At 41.4% G+C, this 21870-nt stretch overlaps 1 protein-coding gene across 1 annotated transcript in view; it reads right to left on the reverse strand.

Moving 5' to 3' along the window:
* The window catches only part of UBOX5 (U-box domain containing 5), a 175467-nt gene that overhangs the window by 103328 nt on the left and 50269 nt on the right, over positions 1–21870 (reverse strand). Inside the window, exon 3 of the mRNA XM_085642681.1 lies at positions 1315–2503. Within this exon, the coding sequence (XP_085498807.1) occupies positions 1315–2503 (1189 nt within the window). The remainder of the gene's footprint in view (positions 1–1314; positions 2504–21870) is intronic.

Consider the following 21870-nt stretch of genomic DNA (forward strand, 5'->3'; position numbering starts at 1 on the left):
ACTCTGTGGAAACAAGCAAACTATTGTTATTTGGATCACAACTTCTAAACTCAAGGGTGACAATGGCAGTTGTAAAAGAGTTGGCTATAGAGGGTTAAATAAGGCCTAGGCACCTAACAGAGCTTAACTGGGGAAGTTCTGCAGACAGGCTCGGACACACTCCCCAACATCCAACGTTGGGAGGATAGGGAGGGCTACAAGCGAGGTCCAAGTCATGAGAGGATTAATGCAAGAGGAGCACCAAAGTACAGCACAAGACTCCCTGTGGTAACCGCTTTACCCAGTAGTGTCTTGGTTGAATAATCTCCTGAGTAAACTTCCAAAATACTACCTAGGTGTAGAAAAGAAGTGGCACCAACGATCAGTATACCCTACAGGACATGAAAAATGGAGTCTATAAACAGGTAAGGTAAAAGAATCTAAAAGTACCCAAAGAAAATATAATCTTTAAAGGCCTGATGAAAATTCATAAGGGATAAGACAATGTGTTGGCAGGCAAGTTGGGACTTGTGAATGACAACTCAGTAAGGAACCCTAGAGATAGAGACCTAAAAGATTGCTTGAGGTAGGTTAAATGTATCTTAGGGTTGAAGACCCTTAAGAATCCCAAGGATGCAATATGGGCCAACACATCTGGGAAGCCCAAGGGTAATGCCACTCTGGTCAATCTAAAAAGAGTTTGGTGTAAGCATTAGGAAACACCTTCAGTGAAGCCCAATATTGCAGACCAATGGGGCACCATGGATCAAAGACCAAAGCGGAAAACCCTAAAGGTTTGGTAAAGCAAAGAAGAAGGTTTGATATTTTTGTACAAGACAACACAAAGAAAGGAAGTTAATGGCCCACATCTGCACTTTAGCTTCAGTCTTTAATCTATCCTGTGCAGGGCAAAATATTAATTAATCCTTTGCCTGCCAAGATTTTTGAGAGAAAGGGTTACAGAATCCACCAATGTAAAGTACAAAATTAAATGAAGAACTCTCAGTTAGGAATACAGAGGTTTATAGTTCATGAGCAACTTCACTCACACTATCTTCAAGGAAGTGTCAACTACAGAGGTTTCAATTCTTTTATAAACTATCCTAACAATTCGCTAGGAGGCCTCAGGGTAGCTAAGCGCTATACAAATCCAATTTCATTCCATTTCATTTCAATTCCCCCCCCCCCCAAAAAAAAGGTCCATGCTAAAGAAACAACTTCACAATTATCGCAGACAAGGCCCTCAGTCCATTATATCAATCTATTATTCAGGAAACAAAATTCACAATCAATTACTTGTAAAACATTGATAATTAAATGCAAGATGTACAGTACCTGCTGAGCAATCCATTTGTGCTGTACCTATATCACAGTCAGTTTTCATTTTTTTAGCACAGTTTTCTGAGGTAGACATTACTAGAGAGTTTGTAGCTGCAAAACAGGAGGGCTCCAAACAACTGCTGTTATTTACAGATTGTTCTATGCAAACCAGCTTTCTTTTTAAAGAAGGCAAATTGATGGAAGACGGTGCTACGATGGCTCTTGCTTGAGCCCTTCCCAAAATATTGGAGCCTGGAACACCATGCTGCAGGAGGAAGTGGTCTATTCGTGCCTTCAGTGTTGGGTGGGGAAGAGGCTGCGAGTGATGGCTGTAGGTAACGCCTGTGAAAGGGTCACTGGGCATCCTACCCCAAGAAGCCTCACTGTGGTTACATTTTTCCAGAGTACTTTGGTCAATCACTTTTCCAGAAGGCAAAAGTATGGGAAGTGTCATTACTTCTAAAGTGATTGGATCCAGAAATTCCTCCGGAACATCATGAATTTCTAATTCCTGAAGAATTTGTTGTGCAATGTCTGAATTACTGTTGGACATACAGTTGCTTTCCATTGGAGATGCCGGGTCCTGTGAGAAAAAGGCTCGAGGTAGGCTTTCACTGGTAGTTTGTAGCACAGAGTCCATTACTGCTTGTGGACAAGAACTTGCTGGCTGACCCCATACCTCCACACGTTTAATGCACAGAAGGCCTCCACCAGCTAAGTGGGAGATGCTAATCTTCAAGTGTGTCACGTTGTTAAGTGAGAATGGCCCTTTATTCCACAATTCAAAAGATACAAATTCAGTACTTGGAAAAGCTGAAGCAGGTTGTGTATGATGAAAAGGGGCCCTTGTTTTGAAACCTCGGTTGTGGAATACTGCTCTATGAGGATTTTTTAATAGGGCTTTACCTACCAATTTATACACATCTTTCTCAGAAGAGCTGTGGCAGGAAACCTCTGGAAAAGGGTTTCCTTGGCTATTAGATGCGGATTTGCTTGTTGAAGTAAATATTTCAAGCTCAGTAAAATGCTGATTTCCCCCTGATGATGTGACATCCACGTTAATTGTACTGATGTCTATATTAAATGGAAATGTGATGGTGGCATGTACAGGTGGTCTAATAAAATATTCAAAACGCAATCCACGATTTCTCTTCCCAATGTCTTCTGAGATCAAATTCTCAGCTTCATAACCATCAGCACAGACCTAGGTGTAAGGCAGGAGACAAAATTACATAATTTAAAGCTTCTGTTCAGATACTGATCGAATTGTTAGCTCAAAATTCTGAAGCTGACAACTGTGTAGAAGTACATTATCTTACTATTCTACTTCGTTTAGAAAGGTAAACGTGGAGCCAAAAACACTTTCCAATTTACTTAAGAGTTTGTAGCATTTGAGGAAGCAGATATCATTATAAGCATACAGCAAACCCAAACAGAATGTTTTTTTATTCTATTAAGAGCAAGAGATATTTTATCAGATATGCAACACACCACTGGGTGGCATTTTATCAACGCACTTTATTAAAAATGATCCAGATTTTGTTAAAAGCACATTTAACTATGTGTATTTTAGTTCATTTATGAATCATCAAATAATTCTATGTATTTTTGATACATTTTCACTGTCCCTAGTTGTAATAAATGAAATTTAAATTTGTTGTCCAGAGAAGAAGAAATTAAAATATCCAAACATATTCAATGTACAACTACAGTGGAATGTAAACAACTGAATGGGTCGTTTCTCCTTACTACAAATGAGCTGATAAACAAAGACATAAGTAAGAATTATTTTGCAGCTAAACAGTCAAAATATATACTAGGCTCACGGTCCATAATACAGTCATCTAGTATTTGGGTTCAAAGTAGTATTAGAAGAAAGGCTAATGCAAGGAACTGCCTGCCCCCCAAGCTGTAGTATTGTAAATGGCTTGAAAAAGATATAGGAAGGCAATAAATAAGTATATGAATGTAACTAATTTAAGTAATTTAAACTGAGTCTACGTAGTGGACTCAGAAATTAACAGAAGCGAACATGGAATGGTTTAATTCCTTCAGACCCAGCAACCGCTATCACATCACAATAGCATTAAAGTTGCTTGGAAATAAGGCATAGATGCAAACACCATCAATCTGTTCCGTCATGTATGAAAATTATATTCAAGAAAGTACGGAATGCAAGAAGGTAAAATTTTAAAAAGGCATTGTTTCAGTGGCATTGTCATTACATTTATATAGCGTGTGGCTGTCACTAGCTATTCAATCAATTATCATTTGTAGAACGCTGCACTGTGACCCATGGGGGTATCTGTGTGCTGGGGTGCGATGTCTCCGTGTAAAAGCCAGGTCTTGAGGAAACGGAGGGAAGAAACCAGCAGAAAAAGGCAAAACAGGGGGCAGAAAAACTAGCAAAAAAGGCAAAACCAGGGCAGGAAAACGATACCAAAAAGGCACAAAGAGTGCAGAAAAAGTGTTGTAATTTGGTTTAGTCTGATGCATTTCATTGATGCAGCACACTGTACTTGGATAGCAATGTGTCACTGTTTACCTAGGTAACTAGAACTTTACCTAGTTCAATGATGACCCCAGAAAGCGCTGATATGAACTCCTAGAAGGAGTTGAAAATATGGTCAGTTGTGCTGCCGGTTCGGATTGGTGGTCTGTAAAATGTACTACAAATAAACATCTTGGAAATCTTTGTGAATGCTTGTGGTACTTCCTGGAACTAGATTTAACATTAGTGACAAGCGCCTGCTGGGGACAGGTATGTGACAACCAACCTCCCCACAATCCACGTGGAACTGCTATCTCATTATCTGTGCTGGCATCAGCGACTATGGAATCGTCACATTAAAAAGCGCTATCGGCATTGGCGTGCACATACCATTGCAGTGAATTTCCTCAGGACCACGGCAGCAGTGGTATGAAAGTTCCAGAGACCTGCTACTTGGTTGTGGCCGATTGTGAGGATGGCAGATCCTACAGAAGCAGGTGATCCTATCACAATGAAGCCAGCAACTGTCTGGTGACGTCAGACACAGGTACTGGTATTTTCGTCCTGATAGAATGCTGTGCAACAGTGTTCTGGGGACGTCATTAATGTTTCCGTGTGATGCACAGGTGTGTGTGTGTGTGTGTGTGTGTGTGTGTGTGTGTGTGTGTGTGTGTGTGTGTGTGTGTGTGTGTGTGTGTGTGTGTGTGTGTGTGTGTGTGTGTGTGTGTGTGTGTGTGTGTGTGTGTGTGTGTGTGTGTGTGTGTGTGTGTGTGTGTGTGTGTGTGTGTGTGTGTGTGTGTGTGTGTGTGTGTGTGTGTGTGTGTGTGTGTGTGTGTGTGTGTGTGTGTGTGTGTGTGTGTGTGTGTGTGTGTGTGTGTGTGTGTGTGTGTGTGTGTGTGTGTGTGTGTGTGTGTGTGTGTGTGTGTGTGTGTGTGTGTGTGTGTGTGTGTGTGTGTGTGTGTGTGTGTGTGTGTGTGTGTGTGTGTGTGTGTGTGTGTGTGTGTGTGTGTGTGTGTGTGTGTGTGTGTGTGTGTGTGTGTGTGTGTGTGTGTGTGTGTGTGTGTGTGTGTGTGTGTGTGTGTGTGTGTGTGTGTGTGTGTGTGTGTGTGTGTGTGTGTGTGTGTGTGTGTGTGTGTGTGTGTGTGTGTGTGTGTGTGTGCCGTTGCGTCGTTACTTTTTCGCCCGTCATTTTGGATTGGTGTGGAAATTGAAACTTAACTTGTCAGCTTTTCAAGCATTGCAGCCATTTTGAGTAGGACAGTCTGAGGTTTTAGACGTATTTGACCAGTGCACAGAAAAGCAAAATAAATCAGACTAAGGGCCTCATGTAGGTAGCATACCAGTTACCACTTCTAAAATACCGAACGATACCGAATCGGTATTTTAGAAGTGGTAACTGGTATGTAGGTAATGAGTCGGTATTTTTTACCGAATCGTTACTAGTCGGTAATTACCGAATCGGTATTTACCGATTCGGTAATGAGGCATACCTTCCCATTGATGGGAAGGTATGCCTCATTACCGAATCGGTAAATACCGATTCGGTAATGGGGGGGAACACATACAAGGGTGGCAGGGTGTCACATTGACACCCTGTTGCACCCCTGATTCGGCCATGTGTGCACATGTGGCACACATACATGCCCTAAGGGCATGTATGTATGCCACATTGCACACTGCTACGCGCGTAAAAATGCATTTACACATACATTCATTATTTACCACCAACTATAAGTTGGTGGTAAATACCGACTCTTAAACACACACACACACACTCCCCCTACATCTCGATTTTGCTTTCGGAATTTACCGAATCGGTAAAATTACCGATTCGGAAAAGTTACCGATTCGGTAACATTACCGATTCGGTATTATTACCGAATCGGTAATTTTACCGATTCGGTAAATTCCGAAAGCAAAGTTTGTCCCCCTACATACCAATGGCCAAAATACCGGTCGGTAACGGTATAATTACCGAAAATCGGCCGTTACCGACCGGTATTTGCCTTCCTACATGAGGCCCTAAGTGAGGGAACTGTATGGATATTCACGCAGAAGGTATTTGGAAGACAGCACAAAAAGGAGGAACAGTTCATGAAGAGCGCAAACAAACTAGTTTAACACTGATCTGCGGAGTAACATACTTCTTGGCAGCAACAGGAGTCGTCAATGACATGATTTTCAAGTATTTCATATGACCTATTTTACAATGATGTGTGCAGGGCTGTGTCTTTAAACAATTCTGCTACATTGCTAGTGTGTGGTTTACATCAGATATATAAACCGTCTTACCTATTCTTACACTTGGACTACTGGAGATTACATATATAATACAACATTTTGGAAATGAGGATGGAATATGAACCAAAGTGTGCAAAGTCATCTTAGCCAAATCGTTGTATTATGTATAGGTATTCCAGTTGAGATGACTGTTTAAGAAGTAGTCACTCATGTCTACCAGCATTGTGTGGTTGTAGGTTAATCACCCACATATATATATATATAGGCATTATGGTAGAGATGACAGTACGGGAGAGTTTGAACACCCATTTCTGGCTGAGTGTGAGATTTCACGGTTACCACCATTGTGTAGTTGTGGGATTATTATAGGTGAAATATATATATATATATATATATATATATATATATATATATTCACTTAAAAAACCATAGGTTTCACACATGTTATAGTTAGCTGGGCATTTTCCTCATGAAAAACCAATGAAATTCCCCCGTTATAGTTAGTGCAGGCAACTATAACTCACGCGACCGTAATCCGCTGCTGATGACGTCAGATATTACATCACTGTATTTACACATTTATATACCCATGTCTTCTTCCTTTTTTTTTTTAAGCTATACATATATTTTTTTTTTTTCAGAAAGACACATATGTCATCAGTGATGTAATATCTGAAGAAAATACACTGAAACAAGAGAACGGTGAAAGGTTAGAAGACAACCGCAGACATAAAAACAAGCATTGGCGAAGCCCATAGGTCTCGCCTTTGGGACCTTATAAGTGTTTAGTTACTTGTTGGTGCAACAACATCAACTGTTGCATGGCTAAACACCTATAAGGTCCCAAAGGCGAGACCTATTGGCTATGCCAATGCTTGTTCTAATACCCGCTGATTTAACCTACAGTTTGTGGGTGATCTATAAATACACTACTACTCCTTCGCCACAAAACATGAAAAAATAAAAATAAACTCGTTTTGTGCTAGTCTCACACGTTGTGATTCTTTTTCATTGCCACATCTAATTAAAATACAATATCAAAAATTGTGCAGCGCGAACTTTCAGAGATGCGACAATTAACACATTATGCCTTTGTCTCTAGTGAGAAACGCTCTATACACAATATATTTATTTCTCAGAACAAAGTGCGCTCATCATGCCTCCGTATTAGACGGGTATTCCAGCAGAGCAGAGGCCTCTTGTGGTGCAGCAGCAGCACGCAGCTACTGCAACAATAAAATGATTGAGCAAGAAACCGCCCAACTTCGAGGCAAATCGCGTAAACGGTGAAAGAAGTCTGTTTTTCTCCAGTAGGCCCTAGTTTCTTTTTTTTTTTATTACTTGGGAACGCAGAGATGTTCACATCTCTAAACATTAAATGGCAGCACCCTTTATTTTCCATGAAACTGTCACTCCCATACGTTAGGAGGGTGAAGGAAGCAGGGAGTGACCAGGACGGGGTGCCAGTTCTTCAGAATGGGCCAACTAAGTATAGCAGGGCCCTTCCCTTCCTGCAGCTAGCTCCAGCAGTCTTTAGTCACCAGAGACATTGGGCCATTCACAGCAGGTGCTTCTGGGTAATCGCCCTCCATCAAGGCCTATTGTGCTCCGTGTTTTCATTCTATCAATCGGGGAGACACTCGGGCGGAGTGAAAAATGTCTCCAGACGATTCACAGTGCTTAGAGGGGGTCTTATGCAGAGCAGGTAGGGGGCGGCGTAAATTTAACACCTGGGACTATTTTTATTGATGGTTTTATTAAAACCATTTTTATAAAATGCAGTCTAGAATACAAATTGCTGGAGTAACGTTCAATGGAATCATTTTTACAACTTAAAATGCATTTTATTTCAAACAACTTGATGCCCGCTTTCTATACAATCAAAGCCATACTATTGCAATGTTAACCCTGCACCCTATAGGTATACCTTGCCAGTGGTGCAAATTCAAACTTAGAACTCCAAATGATAAAACATAAAAGCTTCTCAGTGAAATAATCAGTAGGGCTCCATTTGCAAAGATTTAGACATAAATATGTGTGACTTTGACTTCTGGAACTCCTGGCTTATTACAGAATTCCAGGAGTACGCCAAGCAGTCTTTGCTGAAAGTAGTTAAAGAGAAAGTCCGAATACAATATTTGTGAAGCTGACCCGTGGCATCTGCTGACCCAGGCTCCCCAGCTGGTATAGTACCCTGGTAGAGTAATAATAGGACCAAGGAGTGCATCAGAGAATTTCATAAGCGATACCTCTACTGGCATATTTTTCCTACACAACCCACTCTGGCTTGCTTCCCTGCCTGAGTCATCTACAAACTTTTTCAAAGTGAATTTAATGCAATTCGTGTGTGCGGTATCAAACCATGGACATTGGCTCAAAGTGAATTTAATGCAATTCGTGTGTGCGGTATCAAACCATGGACATTGGCCCGATTCACAAACATTTGGCTGCGACTTTTCCATGTGGCCCTCCTCACTCACTACTGAACTTCAAGAGTAAGACAGGACTGCTGCTGACTTACTCCTGGAAATCTCAATAGAAAAAATAGACATCACTGGTACTCTGTAGTATGAGGTATGTGCTTACATGCTCTCGTGCTTAGGGCACGAGAGCTCGTGTTCATTTGACTGTGGTTCTACAGTCTGGCTGCGAACGATGCGTGCCAGGATTCCAGCAACGTTAGTCAGTTGCTGGAGATCCTGGTGCGCAGCGGGAGCGCCGGGCTGTGGGTGTCATTGACTTTTACAATAAAAGCTTTCAAAGAAGAATTCCGTATCTTCATTTACCACATTGGCGACAAGGAAGAAGGACGGACCGACGCGTCTGACACCCACCAGCATATTTCGAAGATTTGGGTGCAGCAGTTCCTTACAAGACTCCGCCTCGTTACGTTTTCACGCTCCTGCTGCCAGCCTCATTGGTCGTCTATTTTGAAGCTGCTTCCTGCATATCGATGTTATGCTGAAGGCATTCTGGGCCATTTTCTCGTGATTGGAGACATCGCGGTTACAACGCGCTGTCTCCTAGCAACGAGGGAGGGCAAACCAAGACGCTTCCTTCGCTGACATCACACGCAAAGGTTTCCTAGCAACGCCCACAAGCTCGAGTCAGGAAGATCGACGCTTATTTATTTATACTCGAAGGCAGCCACGCGCTGAGGCATTACCTTGCTGTCAACACTATTCTTCTGATCCCAGGTAGGATCCAACCTTCGCTTTCAACACAGTGACAGGCACACTTTTGTCTCAAGCACATTTCAGCCTGCACTTTTCACGGTGACAGGCACACCTCTCATATGTACTTTCAAGTTTAGTCCAAGGATATTTTGGTCACTTTTTAAAGAACTACTTCATTTTTTTTTTAATATGTATTAGTGATTCAAAATTGTTCTATTTAACAGCATAATACTCACTTGCTCATTTTAAATTTAAAATTGTTCTATTTAACAGCATAATAAGTCATTTATTGCTTAAATTTTGTCTCATTTATAATTTATCAATAATCCATTTTGGTCATGGCTTCTGCTCAGCAGTTTGCTCAACCTCCTCCTTTTCTACAACGACCTGGCAAACCTGAAATTCCATGGCGTCAGTGGGTTAAAGCCTTTGAAAATCATATTGTGGCTATAGATGCTGTTAAATTTTCTCATGATCGCAAAGTTGCTATTCTGTATGGTTGTTTGGGTCTGGCAGCGCAACATGTTTTTGAGAATTTACCAAAATTCCCAACACCACCTGGGGAAGCTGGAGATGCGCAACATTGGAATTCTTATGAAGAAGCGTTAGCTCGTTTGGCAAGACATTATGACCAAGAACCAAACATTATGCTTGAGAGACATAATTTTCACAAGAGGAAACAGCGTGAGGATGAAACAGTAGATGAATACATTGCTGCATTACGCGTTCTTGCTTCCACTTGCGAATTTGAAGCAGATCCAGAAATTTATATACGTGACCAGTTTGTTTTTGCTTGCTTTTCCAGAAAAATACAGGAACGCCTACTCAGCTGTAGAAAACCATCCTTACAAGATACAATTGATATTGCCAAAAGTATTGAAAGGTCCATTGTTACTTCAAAAGTTCTTCAACAAGACCAGTCTATTAACTCCTTCAGTTCGGTTCCAAACGAATCTGCGAATTCTGTCAATGCCGTTAATGTTCGCAAAATTTATAAGCAGCCTTTCAGAAAGGTTAATACAATATGTTTCAGATGCGGTTCTCGTTCACATCTTGGAAATCATCCCATGTGTCTTGCGTCAGGGAAAAGATGTGTTTCATGCCAAAAAATTGGCCATTTTCAAAGTGTTTGTAAATCTGTCAAGAGACCTACCAGAGTTAATAGCATAGAAGTTGCGGAATCCCTTGAGGATTGTACAAAACAATTTCATGACATGATTGTCTCAATTGAATGTAATTCAATTTTCAATTCACATTATGTTAAAGGCCCCATAGGTGTTGCTCTATTTGGTAAAATTGAAATTCCTATCATGGCAGATTCAGGTTCTCCTATAACCATTTTATCAGATGTAATGTTTTTGGAGAAATGGAAGAATTCCATCACCTTGACCAAAACAGACATCAATCCAAAAGCGTTTGGTGAATTTGACATAGAGATGTTGGGATATTTCATTTCTAGGTTGGAGTGTCTCGAAAGATCAATATACACTAAAGTCTATGTCGCAGTTAGGGGACGCAATATAGTTGGTTGGCAGGATCTTGCTAGAATGGGGCTGTACCTTGTCCCTGGCGGTGATAATCCCATTATGCGTGGTGATCTACCCCAAGGTTATTCTCCAGCCGGATGGACAGAAGATGAACTAAGCTCAGTAGATTGTGTTGATGTCACGGATCATTCACATGATCTCAAAAAGATTCTAGATCTTTTTCCTAATTTGTTTTCCGATAAACTTGGCACTGTCAAAGGTTTCCAACATCGGATTAAGTTAAAACCAAATGCTCAACCCTTTGTACATAAGGTTCGCACTTTACCACTCAGTGCTAGGGATGAACTCAAGTCTACACTTAAAAAATTGTGTGATGATGGGGTCATTGCACCTTGCAACTCTTCAGAATGGGTTTCTCCCATCGTTATTGTCCGCAAAAAATCAGGTGAGGTGAGGCTATGTGCGGACTTGCGCACTTTGAATAAAAATATATTAATTGATTGTCACCCGCTCCAAAGGATTCATGATCTTCTTGCTAGTTTAGGGGGTGCAAAATATTTTTCATTAATCGATCTTCGTTCAGCCTGTCACCAAATTTGTTTAACAGATGATTCACAAGAGCTTACCACTTTTGTCACACCCTTTGGTGTCTATAAATATCTTAGGCTTCCTTTTGGCCTGGCATCTGCAGCCAGTGTTTTTCAAAAAATTATGGATAGTTTATTTCAAGATCTGCCAGGAGTCCAAGCCTATCAAGATGATATTCTGGTTTTTGCAAATGACTGGGAAACACATGTAAAAAATCTTACTTGTGTTCTATCCAAGTTGAATGATGCGGGCATGACTATCAGATCTGACAAGTGTCAATTTGGGAAACAACAGTTAGACTACTTAGGTCATACGTTGTCTTGTCAGGGAATAAAACCTAAGTTTTCGCTTGTCGAGGCCATCAGTGAGGCTATTCCTCCCAAAGATAAAGATGCGCTTCGGTCTTTCTTAGGTTTGGCAGAGTACTATGCCCGTTTTGTTAAAGGATATGCCCAGACCGTGGAGCCATTACGTGCCCTGTTGCGTAAAGGTTCAAAGTTTCTTTGGTCCAAGGAGGTCTCATTTTCTTTTGATCAAACAACAAAAATGATTGTTGAAGCTCCTGCTCTTCATGCTTTTCAAGATGATGCTAAATGCTTCATTATGGTGGATGCCAGTCTGACAGGTTTGGGGGCAGTTCTTGGTCAGTGGGTAGCAGGAAAAGAACATACTATAGCCTTTTCATCCAGAATGCTCAAACCTGCAGAGACCCATTATAGCACAATTGAACGCGAAGCACTCGCTTGCGTTTGGGCAATAGAGAAGTTCAGGAACTACATTTGGGGACGTGAATTTGAAATATTCACCGATCATAAACCTCTTACACATTTACTTGATGGTGATGGGTTTGGTAGGACCTCTGCCAGGTTGATTCGGCTATTGTCAAAATTGCAAGAATTTTATTTTACCATCAAACACATTTCTGGTGGGGGAAATTTCAGGGCTGATTGTCTTTCACGCATGGCATCTTATGATGCTCCTGATTTAGATGTTGTTGAGGACACGGAGTGTGTTGTTGCTGCACTTGACGCAATCAAAGAATGTCCTACCATTACTGAACAAACTTGGTTGGAAGCTTATAGTAAGGATATTACGCTCAAATTTCATTACAAGACCGGAGGCTATCATTATGCATTAATCCTTTTAATGCGTCACAGACAGCCGCACTACATCACAAAGAAAGGAAACAGTTCTAGAATGTAGTGCCCAGGATACAAATGGCATGAGACACAAACAGACTGCCTCTTTTAAATGCGGCTCACAGGCGGATAAGTAGCATTTACTCTTCTCGCGTACTGTTGCTTGTTATTTATTTAATATTTATAATGGGGGATTTGCTGTTAACATTTTAATTGATTTACTGTTTCCTTGTGCTTAAACCTGCTTTGACTGGTGTCTTTTCAAAGAGATACATTAACTTATAACTATCGTCTTTCCTTCAGCGTTTCCCTCGCTCCTCTAACGATTCTGGGCTCACCCCCCCTTCCCCATTTACCCAGATCGACTTCCTATTAAGGTTGTCGATCCCCTTAATATTCACGTGTTTTATTTATTTCCCATTTACCATACTTTTCCGGTTCTAACGGGCCTTAACACCATTTACCATACTATTTTCTTTAACGCGCTTACCTATTTTATTCAAAACACGTTCTCTCAGTGTCTTTGGGCCCCCCTTCGCGCTCGCGCTGATCTAATCTAATTTCCTCCTCGTATTTTGGGCTTACTGACGCGCTCGCATCAATCGAGCGAGCGCGTCATATTTTCGAGGAATGCACCTTGGCAACGGTGCACGTTTGCGGTCCCTTTCCCCGTGTCCTTTCCTTTAACCATGACGCTTCCCTGGCAACAGCTGATCTCGCCCGAGAGCTTCGATCAGCTGTTGCTTCCACGGATCGTGTCTCAACGGATTTGTTGCCTTTTCAAACAAACGATAACCCTTCAAGCCCATCTTTCTAAGGATCTAGCAAAGATCTATTGAAATTATCTAATTTTTTGCCATAAATCGTTTTTCCCAGACAAAAAAAAAAAACAAAAAAAGGGGGAGAGAACTAATACTTACCGTTGCCACTCAAAAAAAAAAAAAAAAAAAAAAAAAAAAGGGGGAATAAAAGGGAGAGAGCCTAACAATAAACTGCTCTATTTTAACATATAATTCAAGTATGTCAGATCTTGACTCGGATGATGCTACTGCTAGCTCACCCCTCCATGACAATGACTCATTCAAACTTTTCTTACAAAAGGAAATGCGCTCCTGCATGTTATCAACCTTCAAAGAAGTTCTCTCTTCTAAAAGGCCTCTACCCTCTGGTCATGATGACCCTACCCTCGACCTTACAAGTCATGGGAAAAAGAATAAAAAACTCAAACACTGTGCACATCCTTATGACTACTATAAGAGGTCGCAGTACCTCAGCTGACCCTCCTGGTCCTAACTCCTCTTGTCTGCTGGGAGGCCCAAGCGCCTCAAATGAGAACATCGCCGCTCACGGCTTAAATCTGATTGGTGCCCTTAGCGGTACAACATTGACTGGTACCCCTCGCGGTACATCCCGTTATGACGGGAAGGATGTTGCAAACTCTGATTCAGAGGAAGAAGACTTCAATAACCCCTACGACGAATTCGTCTTAGACCTTGACGTCCCTAACCAAAACCTAGATCTCAACCCTGGCGAAGGAGAATCACCTTCCTCTTCTGATATGATATCATCTTAAATCCCTTAGGAGAGGAAATGTTCTCCCCCCTAACCATTTCTCACCCTAAAAGCTCTAAGTGGTTTCCCCAAGAACATGTCTCTAAGTTCATTAGGAGATGGCTGAGGAACTCTCTGGAAAGGGAAACCAGGAATACCCTCAAATCTGAGTGCCCGAGACCCACCATCCATGATAAGGTGTCCCAAACCCCCAACCTCGACCCCGACCTAATCAAATTTTTATTTAAATTAGGGAAAGACCCTAGAAAGGGTCTGGAGAGAGCTCTCAAGAGCTGCCAAGACCACCTCCTTGACGTGCTCGGGCCCCTTACCCGGATCTTGGATCTTGCAGAGGAATCTCATATTTCTAATACCCCTCTTGATACCAATCTTATTCGGGGTTGGAGCCAGAGAGCTATCGGCCTCCTTGGCAACGCCAACTCGAGCCTGAATATCGAAAGGAGGAGAACCATTCTGTCCAAGATTAATCCTAAACTCAGCGATCTGGCAGAAAAATAACCTTCAGAAAACCCTAAAGGTCTTCTCTTTGGGGAGGACATGATCAAGTCCATCGGCAAATACGTTGTCACCTTTACCGCCCTCGACAGGGCTCAATCTAATATGAAACGTGTATTCAACACAAGCCTTTTTGATCAGGCCGGAAGAAGGGGCCGTTCTTTCGGCCGCAGTTCACAGCGGCCCTTTTCCTCATTCAGAGGTTCTGGTAGAGGCTTCTACCCTTCAAACCAACAATTCTACACCCGCCGAGCCAGGGGAGGACCTCGTAATAGAGGCTACAGATCCCGCGGAAATCAAAACATCTCAAATACTGCAAGTAAGTCTTCCTCCTCTTTTTCCTTCTTCCCAAGTAGGGGGCAGGCTAAAACTCTTTTATCACATTTGGGAGTCCCTAACTCAAGACCCTTGGGTTCTAGAGACCGTCCAGGGTTTCAAAATAGATTTCTTAGAAATTCCCTTTCAACGTCATTCCCCGAATCCTCTAATCCTTTCTGTCGATCACCAGAAGATCGTCGAAGAGGAAATCTCTTCAATGCTAAAAAAGGGAGCTATCATAGAGGTACCTTGGTCATTAAAAACTTTTATCAGTACCCTTTTCTTAGTTCAGAAAAAAGACAAGGGTTGGAGACCAGTTATAAATCTTCGAGAGGTGAACAAATATTTAGTTTACAGACATTTCAAGATGGAGGGTATTCATCTTCTAAGGGACCTTCTCTTGAAAGGAGACTGGTTGGTCAAGCTAGACCTCAAGGACGCCTACTTTACGATTCCGATGGCAGTAGAACACCAGCCCTTCCTTCAGTTTACTTGGAAGGAGCGTCTATACCAGTTCAAAGCTCTTCCTTTCGGTCTCTCTTCCGCACCCTGGTGCTTTACCAAAATAATGAGGACTATTGTCTCTATTCTAAGAGAAAGGGGTATCCGGCTCATTATTTACCTAGACGACATTCTTATTATGTCTCAAGTCTTCTCCCAAATTCAGAAAGATATCGTTACCTCCATCCACCTTATCGAAAGCCTCGGCTTCATTATAAACAGAGAGAAATCCATCCTTACACCTTCAAAATCCCTCGAATTTCTCGGCTTCACCGTAGATACCTCGAACTGTCTCCTCCTTCTCCCTCCCAAGAAGATCGCCAAGATCCGCAAAAAAATCAGGTATGTCCTAAAAAAAAGATTCTTTAACTCTTCGAGAGTTAGCCCGTCTTCTTGGTCTCCTCTCTTCCAGCATCCAAGCTATCTTTCCTGGGCCTCTGAACTACCGTGCCCTTCAGAGAATAAAGAGGAAAGCTCTGAATTCTGGTCTCTGGTACGAGGATTCTGTGACTCTCGACCAAGAAGGGAGATTAGAACTCTCTTGGTGGCTAGAGAACCTGGACGCGTGGAATAGCAAAGCAATTTTCGGTTCTGTCCCGGAATCTGTCTTGGAATCGGATGCGAGCCTCCATGGTTGGGGCGCTCGTTTCCTCGATCAGAACACCGGTGGCGCATGGTCCTCTTCGGAATCCTCCCACCACATAAATTTCTTGGAACTGTCAGCTGGATTATATGCTCTAATGAGCTTCAAACACTCTCTTCAAGGCAGATCTGTCCTCCTCAAGATGGACAACGTCTCTGCAGTATCCTATATCAACCGCCTTGGCGGAACCAAATCTGCAGATTTATCCACCTTAGCGAAGAAACTTTGGATGTTCTGTCTAGAACACAAGATTTCACTGAAGGCGGAATATCTTCCAGGGAAGTCGAATCTTGCTGCAGATTGGAACTCAAGATTCCTCTCAGATCGTACAGATTGGAAGCTCAATGTGAACGTTTTCAACACCCTTTCTCTCTTTTGGGGTCCACTAGATGTGGATTTATTTGCAAGCAGATTAACTTTCCAACTCCCGAAATATTTCAGTTGGATGCCAGACCCGGGAGCCCTAGCGGTGAATGCCTTTCTTCAATCCTGGTCAAGCCTCCGAGATTACGCATTCCCTCCCTTTGCAATGATTCAAAGAGTCCTACAGAAGGTCAGAATAGACCAATGTCGCTTGATCCTGATAACCCCATTCTGGCCCTCTCAGCCCTGGTTCCCCACCGCACTCAAACTTTCTTGTGACATCCCCTTCCTCATTCCAGCGGAGAGGGGTCTGGTCACCAACGCAGACGGAGAAGATCACCACCTAATCTCTTCAGGGAATTTGAACCTTCTTGCTTGGAAAGTGTCAGGCAATCCAACGAACTGTCTGGCCTTTCGTCATCAGCTCTGTCCCTCCTCGGAGAATCTTGGGCACCCGGAACTCATTATAGATACAATAACATTTGGAAAAAATGGGTTTGTTGGTGCGTGGAGAGGGACTTGGATCCCTTGGAGGCTCCTATCATCAATATAGTTAACTTCCTAGTAGAACAATTCGACAGGGGTTTATCCTATAGATCTATTAATTGTTATAGATCCGCAATTTCCGCAGGACACTCTCTGGTCAATGGTAAAACGGTAGGTAAGAACAATATTATTTGTAGGGTAATGAAAAGCATAAGACTTAAAAGACCTCCCAGACCTAAATACAATTCCATGTGGGATGTTAAAGCTATCCTAGACCTTTTCTGTTCCTGGCCAGATAACGCATACCTTAACAGGAAATACCTCTCTTTTAAACTCGCTACTCTCTTATGTTTAATCTCTTGTCGTAGAGTTTCAGATGTTAAATCTCTGGATATTTCCCATAGATCTTACGATATGTTTGGTGTTAAATTTGACATATTTAGAAGAACTAAGACCATGTCAGATTCCATTTTCTATCCTCGTTTTGACCTTTGCAAGAAATTGTGCGTCTTAGACTGTATGAGAGAATATGACTTGAGAACGAAAGACCTTCGTCCTCCAGATGCCAATCAACTCCTTATCTCTTTTGTTAAACCCTTTAAACCAGTTGCCTCCTCCTCCATTTCTAGATGGGTCAAATGTGTAATGAATCTAGCTGGAATTGATCTTTCTAAGTTCCAAGCTCATTCTCTCAGAGGTGCTATGGCAAGCAAATCCTTCTGGTCCGGAGGCAAGTTGGATGATATTCTTAAAGCAGCAGACTGGTCTAATGCCTCAACCTTCGCTCACCACTACTGTAAACCTATCAAACACATGTCGGATGTAGTACTTCATGGCTACCAACATGCATAATGTAGCCTCCGGTCTTGTAATGAAATTGCGATTCTCCTATTAACATGACTAGAGAATCTGGATTTCATTAAAGACACGGAGGCTATCATTATCCCTCCCTTCTGCTCCACTCCCTTTGTTGGTATTTTGTTGAAATATGTGTTTTAAGCTATGTTCTTTCATGATGTTCTGAAACCATGTTCTCTTGTTGATGTTTATCTTTGCTTATCAATTGTGTCTTTCGTACTATTTTACCCCTTCTACATCCGATCTCTCTTTTCTTTCAGATATTTCTTCATAATCATCTATCCTCCAGCCTCCATTCGGACTCGTTGTTACCTTCAATTTCAAGACCAAGTTGGACCACTCTTCTGAACTTATTTTCTGTTATTTGCATTTAAAAGAGGCAGTCTGTTTGTGTCTCATGCCATTTGTATCCTGGGCACTACATTCTAGAACTGTTTCCTTTCTTTGTGATGTAGTGCGGCTGTCTGTGACGCATTAAAAGGATTAATGCATAATGATAGCCTCCGTGTCTTTAATGAAATCCCAGATTCTCTAGTCATGTTAATAGGAGAATCGCAATTGGTCATGCAATATATTGTAAAGGGTTGGCCAGAAAATAGAAAGCTGTCAAATGAGTTAAAAGCCTTTTCCATGGTGGCTTCTGAACTTTCCTTGATCAATGGGATGGTTATGAGACATGAATCCTTTGTTCCCCCAGTGAGTTTGAGGGAGGATATCATTAAGTGTGCACATCAGGGTCATTTGGGGATTTCAAAAACCTCTCAACTTATTAAGTTGTATTATTGGTGGCCATCTTTAGAATCACAAGTCAAGTTTTACATTGATTCATGTTCAGAGTGCCTTTTGTCAGACAAAAAATGGAGGGTCATGAAAACACCCTTACATCCGGTCCCATTTCCAGACAAACCTTGGGAAAAGGTTGCGGTGGATTTCTCAGGTCCTTATGATCTTTTATCTCCCGAGTTGAGATTTTTAATTCTGTTGATTGACTATCATTCCAAATGGATTTATCATATGTTTTGTGATTCACCTAGTTCCAATAATGCCATTAGATTTTTGAAGAGAGTGTTTGCTATTGAAGGTTCGCCCTCCATTATCGTTAGTGACAATGGTACACACTTTGTTTCACAGAAATTTGAGGAATTTTTAGCGGAAAAGGATGTCACTCATTTCAAGGTTGCTTTGTACTCACCATCATCTAATGGGTTAGTTGAAAGGGCTAACAGAGTGGTCAAAGATGCCATTCAAGTAGCTCTTTCATCAAAAAAGAATGTTCAGGATTTTGTTGAGGAAAAATGATGGTCATACAACATTTCACCACATTGTACAACAGGTCTTCCGCCTTTTTCCCTGTTGAGAGGTAGGAAAGTTCACACTACCCTGTGCCCTGGTTGGTTGCAGGATAAACAAAGTAAGACTACGCCTCAAGATATTAATCTGGCTTCACGAATTCTAGAAAAACAATCTTACATGAAAATGGTGTATGATCAAAAGAAGAGTTTTAATGATGTTGATTTAAAAATTGAGGATTGGGTTCTTATCAAAAACCCAAAGAAAGTGGCAAAAGGTTTGTCCAAGTTCTCTTCTCCAGTGCAGGTTACAGATGTGCACAAAGGTTCAGCACTCCTTGGGTATAAAGGGTGGTGGTACAAGAGATCGCTTGTCCGACTAACTGATTCACAGGTTTCATCCTTATTGAAACTGTCCAAGCAACAGTTTGATCAATCTGATTGGACAATTTGGCTGCATGATGGTTCACATCAGAGGGAAGCTGGTGAATCTATGGGTGGACAATTGGTTGATGAGGTTCCTCATGATAGTATTGGGCATGCATTGTCTTCACCTACTGTTTTGGATACACGTCAAAGAAGATTGCCTGCAAGATTTAATGACTATGTTTTGTCTTAATAATTTCAATTAGTATTGCTGTATTATTAGTTATCCATTCACTTCTGTTTGTTAGAAGGAGAGAAATTGTAGTATGAGGTATGTGCTTACATGCTCTCGTGCTTAGGGCACGAGAGCTCGTGTTCATTTGACTGTGGTTCTACAGTCTGGCTGCGAACGATGCGTGCCAGGATTCCAGCAACGTTAGTCAGTTGCTGGAGATCCTGGTGCGCAGCGGGAGCGCCGGGCTGTGGGTGTCATTGACTTTTACAATAAAAGCTTTCAAAGAAGAATTCCGTATCTTCATTTACCACATACTCGCAGCAAAATCTTTGTGAATTGGGCCCAGTATGTTTTTTTTTTAAAATGTTTTTATTGGTTTTAACATGTTTTTAATCCCCCCCTCCCGACAAGTAGACAGTTTGTATTTTTACATCATACATTTTTATGTTTATCACATTTATATAACTATTATAGGAGATCTTACAGGAAAAATTCCAGAGAAAAAATCATAATAATAAAAAGAAAATGAAAAAGAAATCAATAAAAAATAGATGAATGAAAAGAAATAAGGCAAAGATAGCATATACATGTTACGGCATTGATAGTGAATCATATTTGTAAATCTCGCCAAAGTGTAAGTGGAGTCCAGATATTCATACCCCTTTCCCGTCGCCTTCTGTTTTTCCGTTTGTAAATAGCTATCTCGATGTTGTGCAACGCTAAGAGCCTTGCTAGCCATTGTTGAAAGGTAGGCGGTATCGGGTCTAGCCAGGCCGACGCTAAACATAGCCTCCAGACGGCCATGGCCACAAATACTAGGTCATAGCCATCTTCAAGTTTTTCTGTATCACCAACCCCAAGTACCATTGCCTCTGGAGGTAAAACAACCTTTCTATGAAGGACAGAGGTTAAAAACCTTTCTATGTTTTGTATAAGAGGCATTAGCACTGGGCAGGTGGCAAACATATGGATAGAATCTGCTTTAAAAAGATTACATCTGGGGCAACAAGTCCCATTGCCAGTTCCCCATTTTGCAATCTTATTCGGTGTATAGTAGAGACAGAAAAAGGTTTTATAAAATTGTGTCTGAAGTTTGGTGGAGATAAGAAGAGTTTGAGCTGATTTATAGGAGTCTAGAGATCCTTCTTTAGAAATACTCAGGTTGTTTTGCCAATTTATTGCCATTTTATCTAAATCATCCGGGAGTTTATCCAGCAGCGCCTCATACACTCCCCCAATCGACTGTTTCTTAGAATGTATAATTATCTCTATAGTCATAGATTTTTCCCAGATGTTTCTTAATCCAAATTTATGAGTCAGAAAGGTTCTAATTTGAAGAAACTTAAAAAAGTCCCGCCAATCTAGGCCAAATTCTCCTTTCAAGAGTTCAAAAGATTTAATCCCTTGATTAGTATAGAAATCCCCTAGTTGTATTATTCCCAGGTGGTACCATTTTTTAACACAATTATCTTTGAAGATGGTTAATGGGAGAATTGGGTTATTTAATACAGGGGTGTAGTACGAAAATCGTCCTATCCCTAACTCTTTTCTTACGATCTTCCATACCTTAAAGCAGCTATACAGAGTCTTAAATTTAACCTTTTTGTAGTAGCTATCATGTGTGTGTGTCCAGAAATATCCATAGCAGGATTCCCCGACCAATAACTGAAAGATTGAGGCAGTGTTTTCCTCTGTAGTATTACATCCTTGTAATAATTCTTTACTGTATAGTAGTACACAGGACCAGTAGTATCTCCTTAAATTGGGGAGCGCTAGCCCACCTCTATCCTTGGGAAGAGTAAGAAATGTATATGCTCGCCGGGGTTGTGCGTATGACCATATAAATCTAGAGAAGATACGTTCCATTACTTTGAACCACTGGTTTGTAATTTCTAAGCAGACTGCCCTGAATACATACAAAATCTTTGGAAAGTACACCATTTTAATTGCATTAGTCCTTCCAATAATGGAAAGATGGAGATTATTTACCCGTTGTAAATCCTTTTGTATTGTATTGAGTAATGGCTTAAGATTTAAATCCACCACTTCCTCTAGTTTAGAAGAGATAGTCACCCCCAGGTATGTAGCTCCCAGCACGACCCTAGGATCATCCATCCAAATTTTTTTGTTTAAAACAATTTGTGTCTTTCCTTGGTTTAACGCATAGCCAGAGACCAGCCCAAATTTTCTGGCCTCGGTCTCAATAACCGGCATTGCTATCTTAGGGTCTGCGGTAACTATAGCAATGTCATCCGCATATGCTAGTATTTTTGTTATATATCCCTGTGATATAATGGGGATTATATGGGTGTTTTTCTCTAAG

Source organism: Triturus cristatus, chromosome 2_2 (genome assembly GCF_964204655.1).
Source record: "Triturus cristatus chromosome 2_2, aTriCri1.1, whole genome shotgun sequence".
NCBI classification, from domain to species: domain Eukaryota; kingdom Metazoa; phylum Chordata; class Amphibia; order Caudata; family Salamandridae; genus Triturus; species Triturus cristatus.